Source organism: Rana temporaria, chromosome 8 (genome assembly GCF_905171775.1).
Source record: "Rana temporaria chromosome 8, aRanTem1.1, whole genome shotgun sequence".
Taxonomy (NCBI): Eukaryota; Metazoa; Chordata; class Amphibia; order Anura; family Ranidae; genus Rana; species Rana temporaria.
The window spans coordinates 156,920,268-156,936,244 of record NC_053496.1 but is presented as its reverse complement, the minus strand read 5'-3'; the positions used below and the strand labels follow the sequence as shown (position 1 = coordinate 156,936,244).

General features: G+C 40.8%; 1 protein-coding gene across 1 annotated transcript in view; it reads left to right on the top strand.

The window, feature by feature from the left end:
- LOC120909263 (membrane-spanning 4-domains subfamily A member 4D-like) overlaps nt 1–15,355 on the top strand; it is a 43,643-nt gene extending 28,288 nt beyond the window's left edge. Inside the window, exons 4-6 of the mRNA XM_040320998.1 lie at nt 8,370–8,495; nt 10,871–10,990; nt 15,007–15,355. Of these exons, the coding sequence (XP_040176932.1) occupies nt 8,370–8,495; nt 10,871–10,990; nt 15,007–15,141 (381 nt within the window). The 3' untranslated portion in view covers nt 15,142–15,355. The remainder of the gene's footprint in view (nt 1–8,369; nt 8,496–10,870; nt 10,991–15,006) is intronic.
- Nucleotides 15,356–15,977: the final 622 nt, after the last annotated feature.

The following is a 15,977-nucleotide window of genomic DNA, read 5'->3' as shown; positions in this document are numbered from 1 at the left end:
CACTAACATCACCGCACTAACATCACCGCACTAACATCACCGCACTAACATCGCAGCACTAACATCGCAGCACTAACATCGCAGCACTAACATCACCGCACTAACATCACCGCACTAACATCACAGCACTAATGTCACCGCACTAACATCACAGCACTAACATCACAGCACTAACATCACAGCACTAACATCGCAGCACTAACATCGCAGCACTAACATCGCAGCACTAACATCACCGCACTAACATCACAGCACTAATGTCACCGCACTAATGTCACCGCACTAACATCACAGCACTAATGTCACAGCACTAACATCACAGCACTAACATCACAGCACTAATGTCACCGCACTAACGTCACCGCACTAATGTCACAGCACTAACATCACAGCACTAACATCACAGCACTAACATCACCGCACTAACATCACCGCACCATCACAGCACTAACATCACAGCACTAACATCACAGCACTAATGTCACCGCACTAACATCACAGCACTAACGTCACCGTACTAATGTCACCACCGCACTAACATCACCGCACTAACATCACCGCACTAACATCACCGCACTAACGTCACCGCACTAATGTCACAGCACTAACATCACAGCACTAACATCACAGCACTAACATCACCGCACTAACATCACCGCACTAACATCACCGCACTAACATCACCGCACTAACATCACAGCACTAACATCACAGCACTAACATCGCAGCACTAACATCGCAGCACTAACATCACCGCACTAACATCACCGCACTAACATCACCGCACTAACATCGCAGCACTAACATCGCAGCACTAACATCGCAGCACTAACATCACCGCACTAACATCACCGCACTAACAAAATGAATTTATTGACAGTGCACATGTCTAGTATATGTATACACACCACATATATAACAAGAGATATATATATCATCTTGTTATGTAGATATATCTGCACAGGAACAAATTATTTCTTATATTTACTGGTTCCTGGAAGGAGGAGGGGAGGAGGGGAGGAGGGGAGGAGAGGTTTGCATAGATAAGGGGCGGTAACTTCCTCTGACACTCCCATTGCTATTGAAAACTGATCTGAAACCATTACACTGCTTGTACAGCACTGAGCATGTGCGAGGCTGAAATCCAGGAAGTCATACAGTCTGGCTTCATGATGCCCACACTTAAGATGGCCCCAGTCAATTTCTATTTTATAAAGTGTCTAAATGCTGTAACAACCTAACAAAACGGACCTTAGTTTACAGACTAACTTTACTAGAATACATTCAGCTTGTGTATTACAGGGGTATTTATATTTAAAAAGTTTTTTTTTTTCAATTTGTGGCCGGAACTCCGCTTTAAGGTGTCACACATAACTCCAGAAAAATTAAAGGGGTTGTAAAGGTGAAAAATGTTTTCCCTAAATAGCTTCCTTTACCTTAGTGCATTCCTCCTTCATGTACCTCATCCTTCGATTTTGCTTTTAAATGTCCTTATTTCTTCTGAGAAATTCCTACCACTTCCTGTTCTTCTGTCTGTAACTCCACACAGGCAAGGCTTTCTCCCTGGTGTGGAGTGTCGTGCTCGCCCCCTCCCTTTAGGGGGCGAGCAGGAGAGTCAGGACGCCAACTAACACACAGATCCTTTCTCTATCTGCAACGTGTAGAGAGTCCTGACTCTCACGTAGTCCAAGGGAGGGGCGAGCACAACATGGAGAAAGCCTTGCATTACTGTGTGGAGTTACAGACAGAAGAACAGGAAGTGAGCATTTCTCAGAAGAAATAAGGACGATTAAAAGCAAAATCGAAGGATGAGGTAAGTGAAGGAGGACTGCACTAAGGTAAAGGAAGCTTTTTAGGGGAAAAAAATTGTACCTTTACAACCCATTTGACAACTTAAAGCGGGATTCCACCCCTTTTTTTTTTTTAAGTTAGCAGCTACTAAAAGTGTAGCTGCTGACTTTTAATAAGGACACTTACCTGTCCTACTTGCCCGCGCTGATGGCCCCCCCGATGCCGATCCCTCGATCAGTGCAGGTCCCACAATGCCATTTACACTAATGGGAAACAGGCAAAGAAGCCTTACGGCTTCACTGCCCATTTCCTACTGCGCATGCGGGAGTCTCGCGCCAACTTGTGAATGGGTGGCTGCTCTCTGAGAACACACACAGTTCCCAGAAAGCAGTGCGCCCTATTCACTAGGAGAAGATGAAGAAGAAGACGGACCACGGCTACGGAAGAGGCAGATTACGGACTTCCGCATAGCAACAGGTATTTCGGGTGAGTCTAAACAATTTTTTTTTATGATTTTTGGGCAAAAAAAATTTTCCTGGGTGGAACGCCACTTTAAGACCCGGACCATTATGCAGGTTAAGGACCTTTACCCCTTTTTGTGATTCCGCACTGCGTCGCTTTAACTGACAATTGCGCGGTCGTGCGATGTGGCTCCCAAACAAAATTGGCGTCCTTTTTTTCCCACAAATAGAGCTTTCTTTTGGTGGTATTTGATCACCTCTGCAGTTTTTATTTTTTGCGCTATAAACAAAAATAGAGCGACAATTTTGGAAAAAATTCAATATTTTTAACTTTTTGCTATAATAAATATCTCCAAAAAATATATAAAATAAACATATTTTTTTCTCAGTTTAGGACGATACGTATTCTTCTACTTATTTTTGTTAAATTATTGAATATTGCACTGGGTATTGCACTGGGTATTGCACTGGGTATTGCACAGGGCATTGCACAGTATGGGCAGGGATGGCTGAACATGGATGGCTGGATCTGTGACTGCAACTGTCACAGATCCCCAGCCCACACTGCTGCTGCCTCCGCTTTCCCCCCTCTCCTCTCAAACTGTACCGATCGGTACAGAGGGGGGAAGAGAGGAAGCGGTGTCATCACATGACGCCTGTTTGTTTACAAGTGATCGCTCCGTCATTGGGCGTAGCGATCACGTGGTAAACAGACGCTATTAGCCGTGATTTACTATGATCCGTGATGCCCCGGTCCTCTAGACCCGGCGGTCACGGAGACTCCCATGTGCGTGCCCCAGGGGGTGCGTGGGAGCGCGATTCTGGAAGGATGTTATATAACATCCTCCCAGAGTTAAGGAACCACCCTGCCGCCGTTATTCGGCGGTGGTTAAGTGGTTAAAGGCGACATACAGGTACGTGCCTGTGCCCAGCCGTGCCATTCTGCCGACGTATATCGGCGTTAGGCGGTACTTAAGTGGTTAATACTTGACTGATTAATTACCATAATACAAAACAAAAAACTTTAAATGAAGCATATGACAGACCATAAAGTATATAAACATATTAAAGTATTTCTTATTAAAGAGTATATCTAGCACAGAATTGGTACATGTACAAAACATGAATACATTAAATATATGTACACACAAGTTAAAATAGTGGTTCCTGTTGAGGCTAGGGTGGAGCCACACTGAGGGAAGATTACTTAAAGTGGTTGTAAACCCTTATTTTTCATTTTTACCTACAGGTAAGCCTATAATACGGCTCACCTGTAGGTATAAAGAATATCTCCTAAACCTGAACGGTTTAGGAGATATTCCCCTCGCAATGCGCCGCTGATTGCAGCGGCGCATGCGCAGGGGGAATCCACGGCGAAAGATCCGGCAGCCACCGGACCTTGCCGATTTTAAATCTCCCGCGCGCACGCGCGGGAATGACGTCATCGCCGCTCCAGCCAATCACAGCGCTGGAGCGGCGATACCCGGAAGACACGCCGGAGCAAGATGACATCTCGCTCGGCGTGGACCAAGTAAGTGCTACACACCTCGTTCCTAGGTAAGTATTTCATAACCAGCTATTATGCGAAGCATACTAGCTGATTATGCTTTTTGCCTTGCAGGTTTAAAAAAAAAAAAATTATATATGCGGTTTACAACCGCTTTAACCATGCAGGTGTGAGAAAGCAAGCACTAAGGCTGATACCCAGACTAGGTAAGAGACAGACAGGTCATGAAAGTATTACTGCAAGGTCATGACATTTATTCATCCCAGCACTGAGAAATGCCAAGAATGCTAATGAAGTTGCGCATGTGCAAGTTTTGAAACAAAGCCTCGTACACACGACTGGTTTTCCCATCTGGAAAACTGCCATGTGAGCTTTTGGTCGGGAAAACCGGGCGTATGTATGCTCCATCGCAGTTTTCCCGACAGGAAAACTGCCGGAAAAAGAAAAGAGAACCAGCTCTCTTTTTTCCCGCCGGGATTCCCGACGGTTTTTAACCCGGCAGTTTTCCTATGGGAAACACTGTGATGGAGCATACACATGGCCAGGATTCCCAACCAAAGCTTTCATGGCAGTTTTCTTGTCGGGAAACCCGGTCGTGTGTAGGGGGAAAAGTTACCTAGCAGGTTCTCGGTTTTCCCCTCGGGTTTCTCGGTGGACTTTTTACCACTGGGAATCCCGTACGTGTGTACGAGGCTTTAGATAAGAAGCTTTGAATACAGAATATACATAGTCCGTAGAATTAACTAAACATCCTTTATCATTATAATGGCGCAGGAAACAGGCAGAAGTGGTGTTCCATATTAACTTAGCAGATAGACCTGTTTCAAGTCCATCTGTGCCACCTGCGCCAGTTCATATTTCAGAATAAAATAGAAACTAGTGCAGGGTCAATACCTAATTAACAGAGAATATGGCAGTTTTTACTATAAAGAAGTTACACAGATTCCAGAAAGGTCTGACCTCGTCATACAGGTTGTGAACTGTCAGTAGACAGCTTGCATCCCTCTCACTGCTTAAGCAGTGGTTACACTACACAAGCAGAACCTGTACAGTAACAACCCTCCTCCTCCCTCTCACTCTGAGCTGAGTGGAGGAAGTGACGGGCATAAAAAAGTTTGGAGTAAGAAGATCAGACTCTTCTTTCTCATGGTACATGTTTGTCACAGCCACAAAACGAAGAGCCTATTGCTCCTAATTAACAATGTGGGTTGCTCCCCTTTGTAAATTAGGAGCAGCATTTGCTCAATTTGTATCTTTGTAAGAGTGGTGCAAGCATTGTACCCAGTATCCATATATTTTCTGCAATAAAAAAAGAAAATCATCCTGCTGGCATTTTCTTTTTACTTAGACAAATGTATGCTTTAAAGTAGTTCTTTGCACATGTTATGTAAGGAGAAGGAGAAAACAAATGTATTGTGAGTGGACAGCTTAAAGGGGTTGTAAACCCTCGCCGTTTTTTCTATGCATTAAGGTGAAAAACCTCCTGTGGTGCTGCAGCGCCCCCTTATACTTGCATGAGTCCCATAATTCCCACGACCGGAACAAGCACACCAGCTCCGGCCGGTGTGTCTCATCTCCTAATTGGAAAGATTGATACCAGCGGGAGCCATTGGCTCCCGCTGCTGTCAATCAAATCCAATGATGTTACATAGTTACATAGTTACATAGTTAGTCAGGTTGAAAAAAGACAAAAGTCCATCAAGTTCAACCACAAAAAATAAAAAAACAAAAATAAAAAACACAGTAAAATCCTATACACCCAACTCCATTCCCACAGTTGATCCAGAGGAAGGCAAAAAACCCCAGCAGAGCATGATCCAATTTGCTACAGCAGGGGAAAAAATTCCTTCCTGATCCCCCGAGAGGCAATTGGATTTACCCTGGATCAACTTTACCTACAAATCTTAATACTCAAGTTATATTCTGTACATTTAGGAAAGAATCCAGGCCTTTTTTTAAAGCAATCTACTGAGCTGGCCAGAACCACCTCTGGAGGGAGTCTGTTCCACATTTTCACAGCTCTTACTGTGAAAAAACCTTTCCGTATTTGGAGGTGAAATCTCTTTTCCTCTAGACGTAAAGAGTGCCCCCTTGTCCTCAGTGTTGACCGTAAAGTGAATAACTCAACACCAAGTTCACTGTATGGGCTTCTTATATATTTGTACATGTTGATCAAATCCCCCCTTATTCTCCTCTTCTCAAGAGTGAATAAATTCAGTTCCTCTAATCTTTCCTCATAGCTGAGCTCCTCCATGCCTCTTATCAGTTTGGTTGCCCTTCTCTGCACTTTCTCCAGTTCTCCGATGTCCTTTTTGAGAACTGGGCCCAAAACTGAACTGCATATTCCAGATGAGGTCTTACTAATGATTTGTACAGGGGCAAAATTATATCTCTGTCTCTGGAGTCCATACCTCTCTTAATACAAGAAAGGACTTTGCTCGCTTTGGAAACCGCAGCTTGGCATTGCATGCCATTATTGAGCTTATGATCAACTAAAACCCCCAGATCCTTCTCCACTACAGATCCCCCAGTTGTACTCCCCCTAGTATGTATGATGCATGCATATTCTTAGCCCCCAAGTGCATAACTTTACATTTATCTACATTAAACCTCATCTGCCACTTAGTCGCCCAATTAGACAGAGCATTGAGGTCGGCTTGTAAATTGGAGACATCCTGTAAGGACGTTATTCCACTGCATAGCTTGGTGTCATCTGCAAAGACAGAAATGTTACTTTTGATCTCAGACCCAATATCATTTATAAATATATTGAAAAGTAAGGGTCCCAGCACTGAATCTTGGGGTACACCACTGATAACCTTGGACCATTCAGAGTAAGAATCATTAACCACGACTCTCTGAATTCTGTCTTTCAGCCAGTTTTCTATCCATTTACAAACTGATATATCCAATCCTGTAGACCTTACCTTACACATGAGCCGTGTGTGCGGAACTGTATCGAACGCTTTTGCAAAATCCAAATATATCACGCCCACAGCCACGCCTCTGTCCAGGGTTTTACTTACCTCTTCATAAAAGGAAATCAGGTTTGTCTGACAACTTCTGTCTTTCATGAATCCATGCTGTCTGTTGCTTAAATAGTTTTTTTCCAGCAAGAACTCATCCATGTGGTCTTTTATTAAACGTTCCAGTATCTTCCCAACTATAGAAGTTAAACTAACAGGTCTATAGTTACTTGGTAAAGACTTTGTTCCCTTTTTAAATATGGGCACCACATTGGCCCTGCGCCAATCCAGTGGTACTATTCCTGTCTTTAATGAGTCCCTAAATATTAGATACAGTGGCTTTGAAATGACAGAGCTCAACTCACCTAGGATCCGTGGATGGATGCCATCAGGTCCAGGTGCTTTATCCACCTTTATTCTGTCTAAATATTTCTGGACCATATCACTTTTGAGCCATTGTGGATTTGAGGCTGTGTCACTCCCACCCCCATTTTGGACATGAGCTCCCCCATGCTCCATTGTATACACAGAGCTGAAGAAAACATTTAATAAATTTGCCTTCTCTTTGTCCCCAGTCACCCACTCTAGATTATTTTGTAAGGGGCCTACATGCTCAGACTTCACCTTTTTACTATTAATATATTTAAAGAATTTTTTGGGGTTTGTCCTACTATCTTTTGCAATCTGTCGTTCGTTTTGAATTTTTGCATCCTTGATTTCCTTTTTGCATATCCTGTTATATTCTTTGTAACATTTAAACAACACTAGTGTTCCTTCATTTTTATATTTTTTAAAAGCTACTTTCTTTTTGTTTATAGCTTTTTTAACTTTGACCGTGAGCCACATAGGTTTTATTTTTAGCCTTTTAAACTTATTGCCCATGGGAACATACTTTGCAGTGAGGTTCCACACAGTCTTTTTGAAGAATTCCCATTTCTGTTCTGTGTTCAGCTGTGCCAATAGTCCCTCCCAGTCCAAGTCCTGGAGAGCAGCCCTCATCCTTGGAAAATTTGCTCTCTTAAAATTTAGTGTTTTAATATTTCCTGTATGTATTTCTTGCTTATAGTTAATATTACATGAAATCATGTTATGATCACTGCTACCCAGGTGTTCCTTTATCTGAACATTAGTAATAAGCTCTAGGCGGGGGGTGGCGGGGGGTGGGGCTGAGTCCTGCTTTCTGTGTGAATAGATGCAGAAGCAGGACATGGGGGCACGCCTGCACGGGTGTCCACAAAGGAGAGCGCTTCTCTGACGGGGCACTCGAGAAGAAGAGGAGCCAGAAGAGGAGGATCGGGCCACTCTGTGCAAAACCAACTGCACAGCAGAGTTAAGTATGACATGTTTGTTATTTTTATTTTATTTTTTTAAACTGAACCTTTGCAACCACTCTAAGATTTAAACCTGGTTGTGTTTTGATAAAAAAATATTTCAAACTTATCCTTCGTGCTTAGCAATGCAATTTAAATGAAAGATGCAAGATGTTATTGAATAATATGCAATTGCTCATGCCACCCAATAAGATTTCATCTGTCTCACTACAGCTACTGTGCATTCTATTCCTTTTTACATCTCAATTTCTGTTTTAAAAAATGTCCTTTTCACAATGATAATTCCTGTGATGTCTGAATGGGTTTGGCACAGGTTGGAACTAGCTTGGCCCTGAACATTATCAGTGCAGTGATATCCGCGGTGGAGATTGTGATTCTTTTAGTGGATGTGGTCATGAATGGATATTCCACCTGCTATGACGCCTGCGCTACAATATGGGTGAGTACAATAACCAATAAGTGGACCTCCTCTTTAGGGCATCGCATTTTGAAAACAACATAAAACATCACTTTGTGCTAAACAAATAATTGATTGAGCTGCATGCTGTAATAAAAGAACATACTTACTAACCTTCTTGACAAGTGTTGAGTGAAAACTTTGTTTCTGTGCTTCTAGCTCTAAAGGAAATAAAAATTATGACATTATGACAGTTGTTAGTTTCTGTAAGGTTCTCGTGCAGTTGACCATTGTACATTTGGTGTTAAACACCAATTCTTCCAATTATTCTGACTGAGTCTAATGGTAAATGAATTTTCTTGTTTAAGGTGGAATGTTAGTTTGATAGCAATTAATGTTTTTTAACAAAAGCATAATAATTATGCTACCAAAATCAGTGTGTGTGTTAAATTGCGCCTAATTCTTTTTGCTGGAGGCCGCCATTTTGTTGAAGCCCAGAGCCCACTTTCTTATCCGAAACTCTCCCCCTCTTCCTAAACTCAAAAACAATGTCACTTTCTGTAATTAAAATATTTACATCTTCAGCCTTGATTGTATGTCTTGGCTCAGAGTGCTGAAGTCCACAGCCTATAAAGGAGAGAATGTCAGAAAAATAAGATAAGACGCAGTCAACTCTTTTGTGTCTCCCTGGCAGCAAAGTTTGTCCTTTCACTTCTCCTGCTTCTCTTTTCTTCCTCCCTAATCTGTGTTTCCCAGGCACAGTCTGTGTCATTCCTGTTGCTTTATTCCCTCTTAAGTAGCAGTGAATCTTAAAGCTGTCAGCAGATTGGCCTCTAGTGGCTCTGATTGTAGCCACATTACTGAAAATAGAGAGCAACTGAGCATTTGCAGAGCAGGGTGAGAAAGTGTATTACTACATTTTGAAACAGTATAAAAACTAATTTTTAATGTTTTAATCAGCTATTCCTGTAAAAGGGACCATATCAGGACTTCATTTTCTAAATAATGTTCCACTTTAAGTTAAAAGAAATAAGCCAACTTGCTTCCAGGGCATCAGTGGGTCATCCTTTATCATGGCTAATGATTATTATTAGCTGGCCTATCAGTTATCAAGCATTTCATGTTTCATATTATAATACAATGCACATTAACAGTCTGGTTATAATGAGATTATTAATCATAATGATTTTATAAATATGTACTATGTTTTGGTTTTATACATGTGCTCTGAATATGGAACAGTCATTGTTATTACATTTTATATTTATATAATTTTATGTAACCTTAGAACTCTTTTAGTTTACTTTATTCTTTTTTTTTTTCAATCACCAATTACATTACATTTACTATTGTTAAATTATGTATTAATTTATGTACTAAATTTTTAATCATAAAACTGATGTACTGTATGTAGATATCATGGTCCAACTGTGCATACATAATTCTTTAAGTAATATATATATATTTATTTTTTTATTAATATTCCCCAATTAATGACAGACCAAATACAATATATACTGTAAATATATTGTTTGTTTTCATGTGGCCCTGATCAAGTTAAATGCTCTGATACACCTGAAGCACATTGGGGATCTTTCTCCTTTTCAGAGATTTCTTCTAATTTCCTTTTGTTAAAAAGGTAAAGGAAGTGAAGAAAAACCCCATTAGATGGCACAAACAAAAATAATTAACAGGGTTCCCTACAGGGTTCCAAAATTGAAAAAAATAAGTTTTGATTTTAGCTGTACCTTCTTTTTAGCAATAATAATGACAAGTACCTTTCTTTAAAATATTAAAGCCCACAGCCTCTTTGCCCATCATTAGGGATGAGCCAAACACTCCGAACAGGCAAAAAAATTGTGCGAACACCATTAAAGTCTATGGGACACGAACATGAAAAATCAAAATTGCTAATTTTATAAGGCTTATATGAAAGTTATTGACATAACGTGTTTGGGGACCGGGTCCTGCCTCAGGGGACATGTATCAATGCAAAAAAAGTCTTTTTCAGGAGCATTGACTTTAATAATACTCAAGGTGAAACAATAAAAATTAAATATTGTTTTAAATATCATGCCTAGGGGGTCTCCTTAGTCTGCCTGTAAAGTAGCGTATTTTCATAACAGTACCACAGCAAAATTACATTTCTAAATAAAAAAATGTAATTTAAAACTGCTCGCGGCAGCATGAACCCCTGATATCTAAAGATGTGACCCCCCCCCCCCCAATTCGAAAACTCCCTGAATGGCAGTTTGAAAATGTGGTCACCCTAGCCCCCCTCCAAAAGAAAATAACACCAGCTGCCACTGGTTTGATTATGATACTTTTAGTGGCTTGTGCAGAACTTGAAATGATGCATGAATAGGAAATTAGAAATACAAATATGCCATATATTATTCCCATGCTTCTTTTGACAGGCTGTTAGAGAGACAATTTTCATATCACTGATCATAGCAACCATGCTACAGCTGTGTTTGTCCATCTCCATCTCATCATTTGGATGTAGCTCAATGATTGGAAATTCTATTCCACAGCAGGTAAGAGAATTTTTTTGTAAAAAGCATCAAGTATCAATTGTCAGCCTAGCTCTGAGCAAGGGGGTGCTCCCCCAAAATGCGTTAGCTGTACCCTGTGTTCTGTGAATGTCCATGCACTGTGTTTTTGGCCCTTTGTCAGTTGCATTTTGTAAATACCCACTTTTACACAATTTTTTTTTATTATTAAATAATCTCTGCTTTGCATGTAATGAGTCTATTAGTTTCACCTTTTAAGTTGCATTAGTGAAACAAATGAACTTTTGCACGATATTCTAATTTTTCGAGTTTCACCTGTATGATGTTGTCCATGTTTTGGCTCCACAAATTGGCAGTTAGATGGCTTCTTTTTAGTTTAACGCTATCATTAATAATATTTGGCAAGCATAACGCTTGTGCTAGGGTATGAAAATAAATCTCATAGATCAATGGTTCCCTTATTCAGTTTTTGGGTACATTCAACAGGCCATGTTTCCAGTGGTTCCCAACCTCAGTCCCTAAGTACCTCCAACAGGCCACGTTTCAGTATTTCCTTTACAGGTGCTTTAAGTCAATGCCAGTGACTTGGTAATTACGACAGTTATTTTATTTAACCACTTCCCGACGGCCGTACGACTTTGTACGGCCGCAGGGTGGCTCTACTTCTCTGGGAGGCCGTGTTTTTACGGCCGCCCCTTTTCGCGTTCCCCGCGCGCGCTCCCGAGCGCGCAGCGGGGAACTGCTGTGCTGGCCGTGTCCCTTGGACACAGCCAGTCACAGATCGCCGTAACCGGCCAATCGGAGCGGCCGTTTCCTAGGCGATCTGTGCGGCCAATGAGAGACGATCTCATATGTTTACATATGAGATCATCTCTCATTCCCGGCTCTCGCAGACAGCGGTGCTGTCAGGGGAGAGAGGAGACGGATCTGTGTCTCTTGTACATAGAGACACAGATCGGTCACCCCCCCCAGTCACCCCCCCTCCCCCACAGTTAGAACACACCCAGGATACACATTTAACCCCTTCCTCACCCCCTAGTGTTAACCCCTTCCCTGCCAGTCACATTTATACAGTAATTAGTGCATATTTATAGCACTGATTGCAGTATAAATGTGAATGGCGCCAAAAATGTGTCAAAAGTGTCCGATGTGTCCGCCATAACGTCGCAGTCCCAATAAAAATCGCAGATCGCCGCCATTTCTAGTAAAAAAAAAAATGTATACAGTAATTAGTGCATATTTATAGCACTGATTGCAGTATAAATGTGAATGGCCCCAAAAATGTGTCAAAAGTGTCCGCCATAACGTCGCAGTCCCAATAAAAATCGCAAATTGCCGCCATTTCTAGTAAAAAATAATTTTTATACAGTAATTAGTGCATATTTATAGCACTGATTGCAGTATAAATGTGAATGGCGCCAAAAATGTGTCAAAAGTGTCCGATGTGTCCGCCATAATGTCGCAGTCCCAATAAAAATCGCAGATCGCCGCCATTTCTAGTAAAAAAAAAAAAAAAATAATAATAATTCTGTCCCTTATTTTGTAGGCGCTATAACTTTTGCGCAAACCAGTCGCTTATTGCGATTTTTTTTTTTTTTTTACTAAAAATATGTAGAATACGTATCGGCCTAGACTGAGGATAAAAAAAAAACGTAAAAAAAAAAAATTGAGCTATTTATTATAGCAACATGTAAAAATATTTTTTTTTTCAAAATTGTCGCTCTATTTTTGTTTATAGCGCAAAAAATAAAAACCGCAGAGGTGATCAAATACCACCAAAAGAAAGCTCTATTTGTGGGGAAAAAAGGACGTTAATTTTGTTTGGGAGCCACGTCGCACGACCGCGCAATTGTCAGTTAAAGCGACGCAGTGCCGAATCGCAAAAAGTCCTCTGGTCAGGAAGGGGTTTAAGTGCCCAGTAAGGAAGTGGTTAAGAAGAATTCCAAAACATGGCCTACTGAAGGTACTTGAGGATAGAGGTTGTAATCCACTGCCATAGATCCTTATAGGAAAATAGCTAAAGGGAATGTTTTACTTAGTGGAAGATGCATTCAGCAAAGGGTCCCATGACAGCCTTTTTAACTAAGGAGGATTCAACAAAAAATGGCCTACTAGGAGTACTTGAGGACAGAGGTTGTGAACCACTATCCATCAGTCCTTGTAGGAAAACAACTAAAGGTAATCTTCTACTTGGTAGACATGTGCATTAGTTTTCGGCCAAATGCATTTTGTCCAAATTTCGGGGGATTTTCGAAAGCGCAGAATCAAAAATCCGAAAATATCCGAAATAAAAAACTGCTTTATTTTCGTTTTGTTTCGGCAACAGTTTGATATAGATAGAAGATTCCACACAATGGTAACAATAGCGATCTGTGTCTATCGAACCTGCGGTTGAATGTGCCTAACCTAACTCTATTAGTCCAAGATTATTTGACATAGAGAGAAAAGATTCGACATAGAGACATGAAGATTTCGATGAAGCAGCTAAAAACATACGATCGCCGTGAGCGGACATTTATGGTCAAATATAATTATTACTAGTCAAACAACATAAGAATTCTACTATAGCTTGTGGGCGGAGCATTTGACCGGAAATGTACAATTGCGGTGTTGTACAGTTTAGCTGCTTCGTTGAATATTCTTAGAACATTCGACAGACACCATAAGCCTTCAATTGACATATTCAACTTTAATTCAGATTTTCAGAACGAATGCATTTTTTAACTAAACAAAATAAATAAAAACAAATTTCGGGAGTAACTAAATAAATACATTTTTCTGACGAAAACGAAATTCTGAAGCAAAATATTTTAGTGTGCACATGTCTACTACTTAGTGGAAGATGTAGTCAGCAAAGGGTGGTGACTGTTATTTTATCCAAGAGGAATTCCCAAACATGGCATATTGGGGGTACTTGAAGGCAGAGGTTAAGGATCACTGTCATAGATATTTGTAGGAAAACAACGAACTCTACTTAGTAGAAGATGTAATCAGCAAAAGATTCCTGTACAAGAATTCAATTATAGGTCAAAGTACAAACACTTTACTTTAGAGACAGATACTGCAGATGAAGACTAGTGATGCCCTATACTCTCTGGACCCGAATGTGCTTTACTTTCAAATCGAAAGGTATAAAGAGGAAATGAAATAACATTCTGTATAGCTCATGGTCAATCAGGCAGCCGTAAAAGATCCATCTGCCTGTCACTATTTGAATAAAACAGACACAGTGAACACGTGGAGCATCATAGAGAATGCCTTCTGATTGTTACTGCCTTAGATGAACATTGTCCAAGTCTACATGACAGTGGTAGAAGTCCCAGCACTTGCTACACCCATATCATGTGAATGACCACCTAAATCCAAGAAATGGCCTTATACAGCCGCACAATCTCCTAAAATGGTTTGTAACAAAAAAAATTATTGAGACACCACACCACTATTAAGAGGTCCACATACAACTCCAATTCCGATAAGTCAAGGGGGGCAATCCAAAAAGTAGTTAACACATTTTGCAGGTCCAACACCACCTCTGTCATCAGGGGGTGATTGACTAGAAGTGAACTTTTAATGTTTTTTTTTTCAAAGTGATTGCAAGCACAGGCCTTAACAGTTGGCTATATTTTGGATTGTCCTCTTGAATTTTATTGGAAAAAATTTGTATCTGGTCCTCCCAGTAGCGTTGCGACGCTTCATTTAAATGTTTTTGTTACATTACACTACAAGCCAAACTGACCTTAGAGATGTAGCAGCTGCCTTTCCGGGAACCATATCATTTACATAAACACCAATACTTTAAGATAACAACACCAGTAGGGTAACCTTAGAGGTCCAGCGCTATTAAATATGTGACATTCTCTCCATGCATCAAATACTCTTTCTGAGTTAAAAAACAAATCATAAATAATTAGTCCTGTCCTGTATTTTACAACTTTTTTGGTTGGATTTGAATGTCTTTTTAGGGCTTAAAATTGTGGATTTAACTTTGTAAATATGCAGTAATTAAATGTTTTAATCTTATATTATCATTTCTCTGCCAGCAGGTGTTTGTGATCGGGAATAGTGGCCTGGAAAGAAATGTACATCCAACTGCTCCCAACCAAGGAATGGCTATTTCTCCTACAGTGAACCCAGCTCCTCAGTACCCCATGTTTCCTTCCAATTATCAGAACTAGATGGATCGCATTATTCCCATTAACAACACCCCACAGAAAAAAACTTGAGGAAATGGCAGCTAAAGCTAAAGCAGAGTAAACCAATTTTTTCCCGAAAATGTCAGTATAAATGAATGTCTACCCAGCAGCACCTTAAAATATAGTTTATTCTTAACCACTTAAATTCCGGGCATTTTCACCCCCTTCCTGCCCAGACCAATTTTTAGTTTTCAGCGCTATTGCAATTTGAATGACAATTGTGTGGTCATGCAAAACTGTACCCAAATGAATTTTTATAGGTTTTTCCCCCACAAATAGAGCTTTCTTTTGGTGGTATTTGATCACCTCTGCGTTTTTTATTTTTTTGGGCTATAAACAAAAGAAGAGCGACAATTTTGGGAAAAAACAGAATGGGCCAGATTCACATAGAATTACGTTGGTCCTGGGCAGCGTAACGTATGTGATTTACGTTACACCGCCGCAGGTTTACAGCGTAAGTGCCTGATTCTCAGAACTCTTACCTGTAAACTTGCGGTGGTGTATCGTAAATGCGCTCGGCGCAAGCCCGCCCAATTCAAATGGGGCGGGCACCATTTAAATTAGGCGCGTTCCCGCGCCGAACGTACTGCGCATGCTCCGTCGGGTAAATTACCCGACATGCATTGCGCTAAATGACGTCGCACGGACGTCTTTTGTTTTGACGTTAACGTAAATGGCGTCCAGCGACATTCACGGACGACTTACGCAAACGACGTTGTTTTTTAAATTTAGACGCGGGAACGACTGCCATACTTAACATGGCTTAGGACAACTAGGGCTCAGCCCTAATTTTACGCGACGTAACTCGACGGAAACTA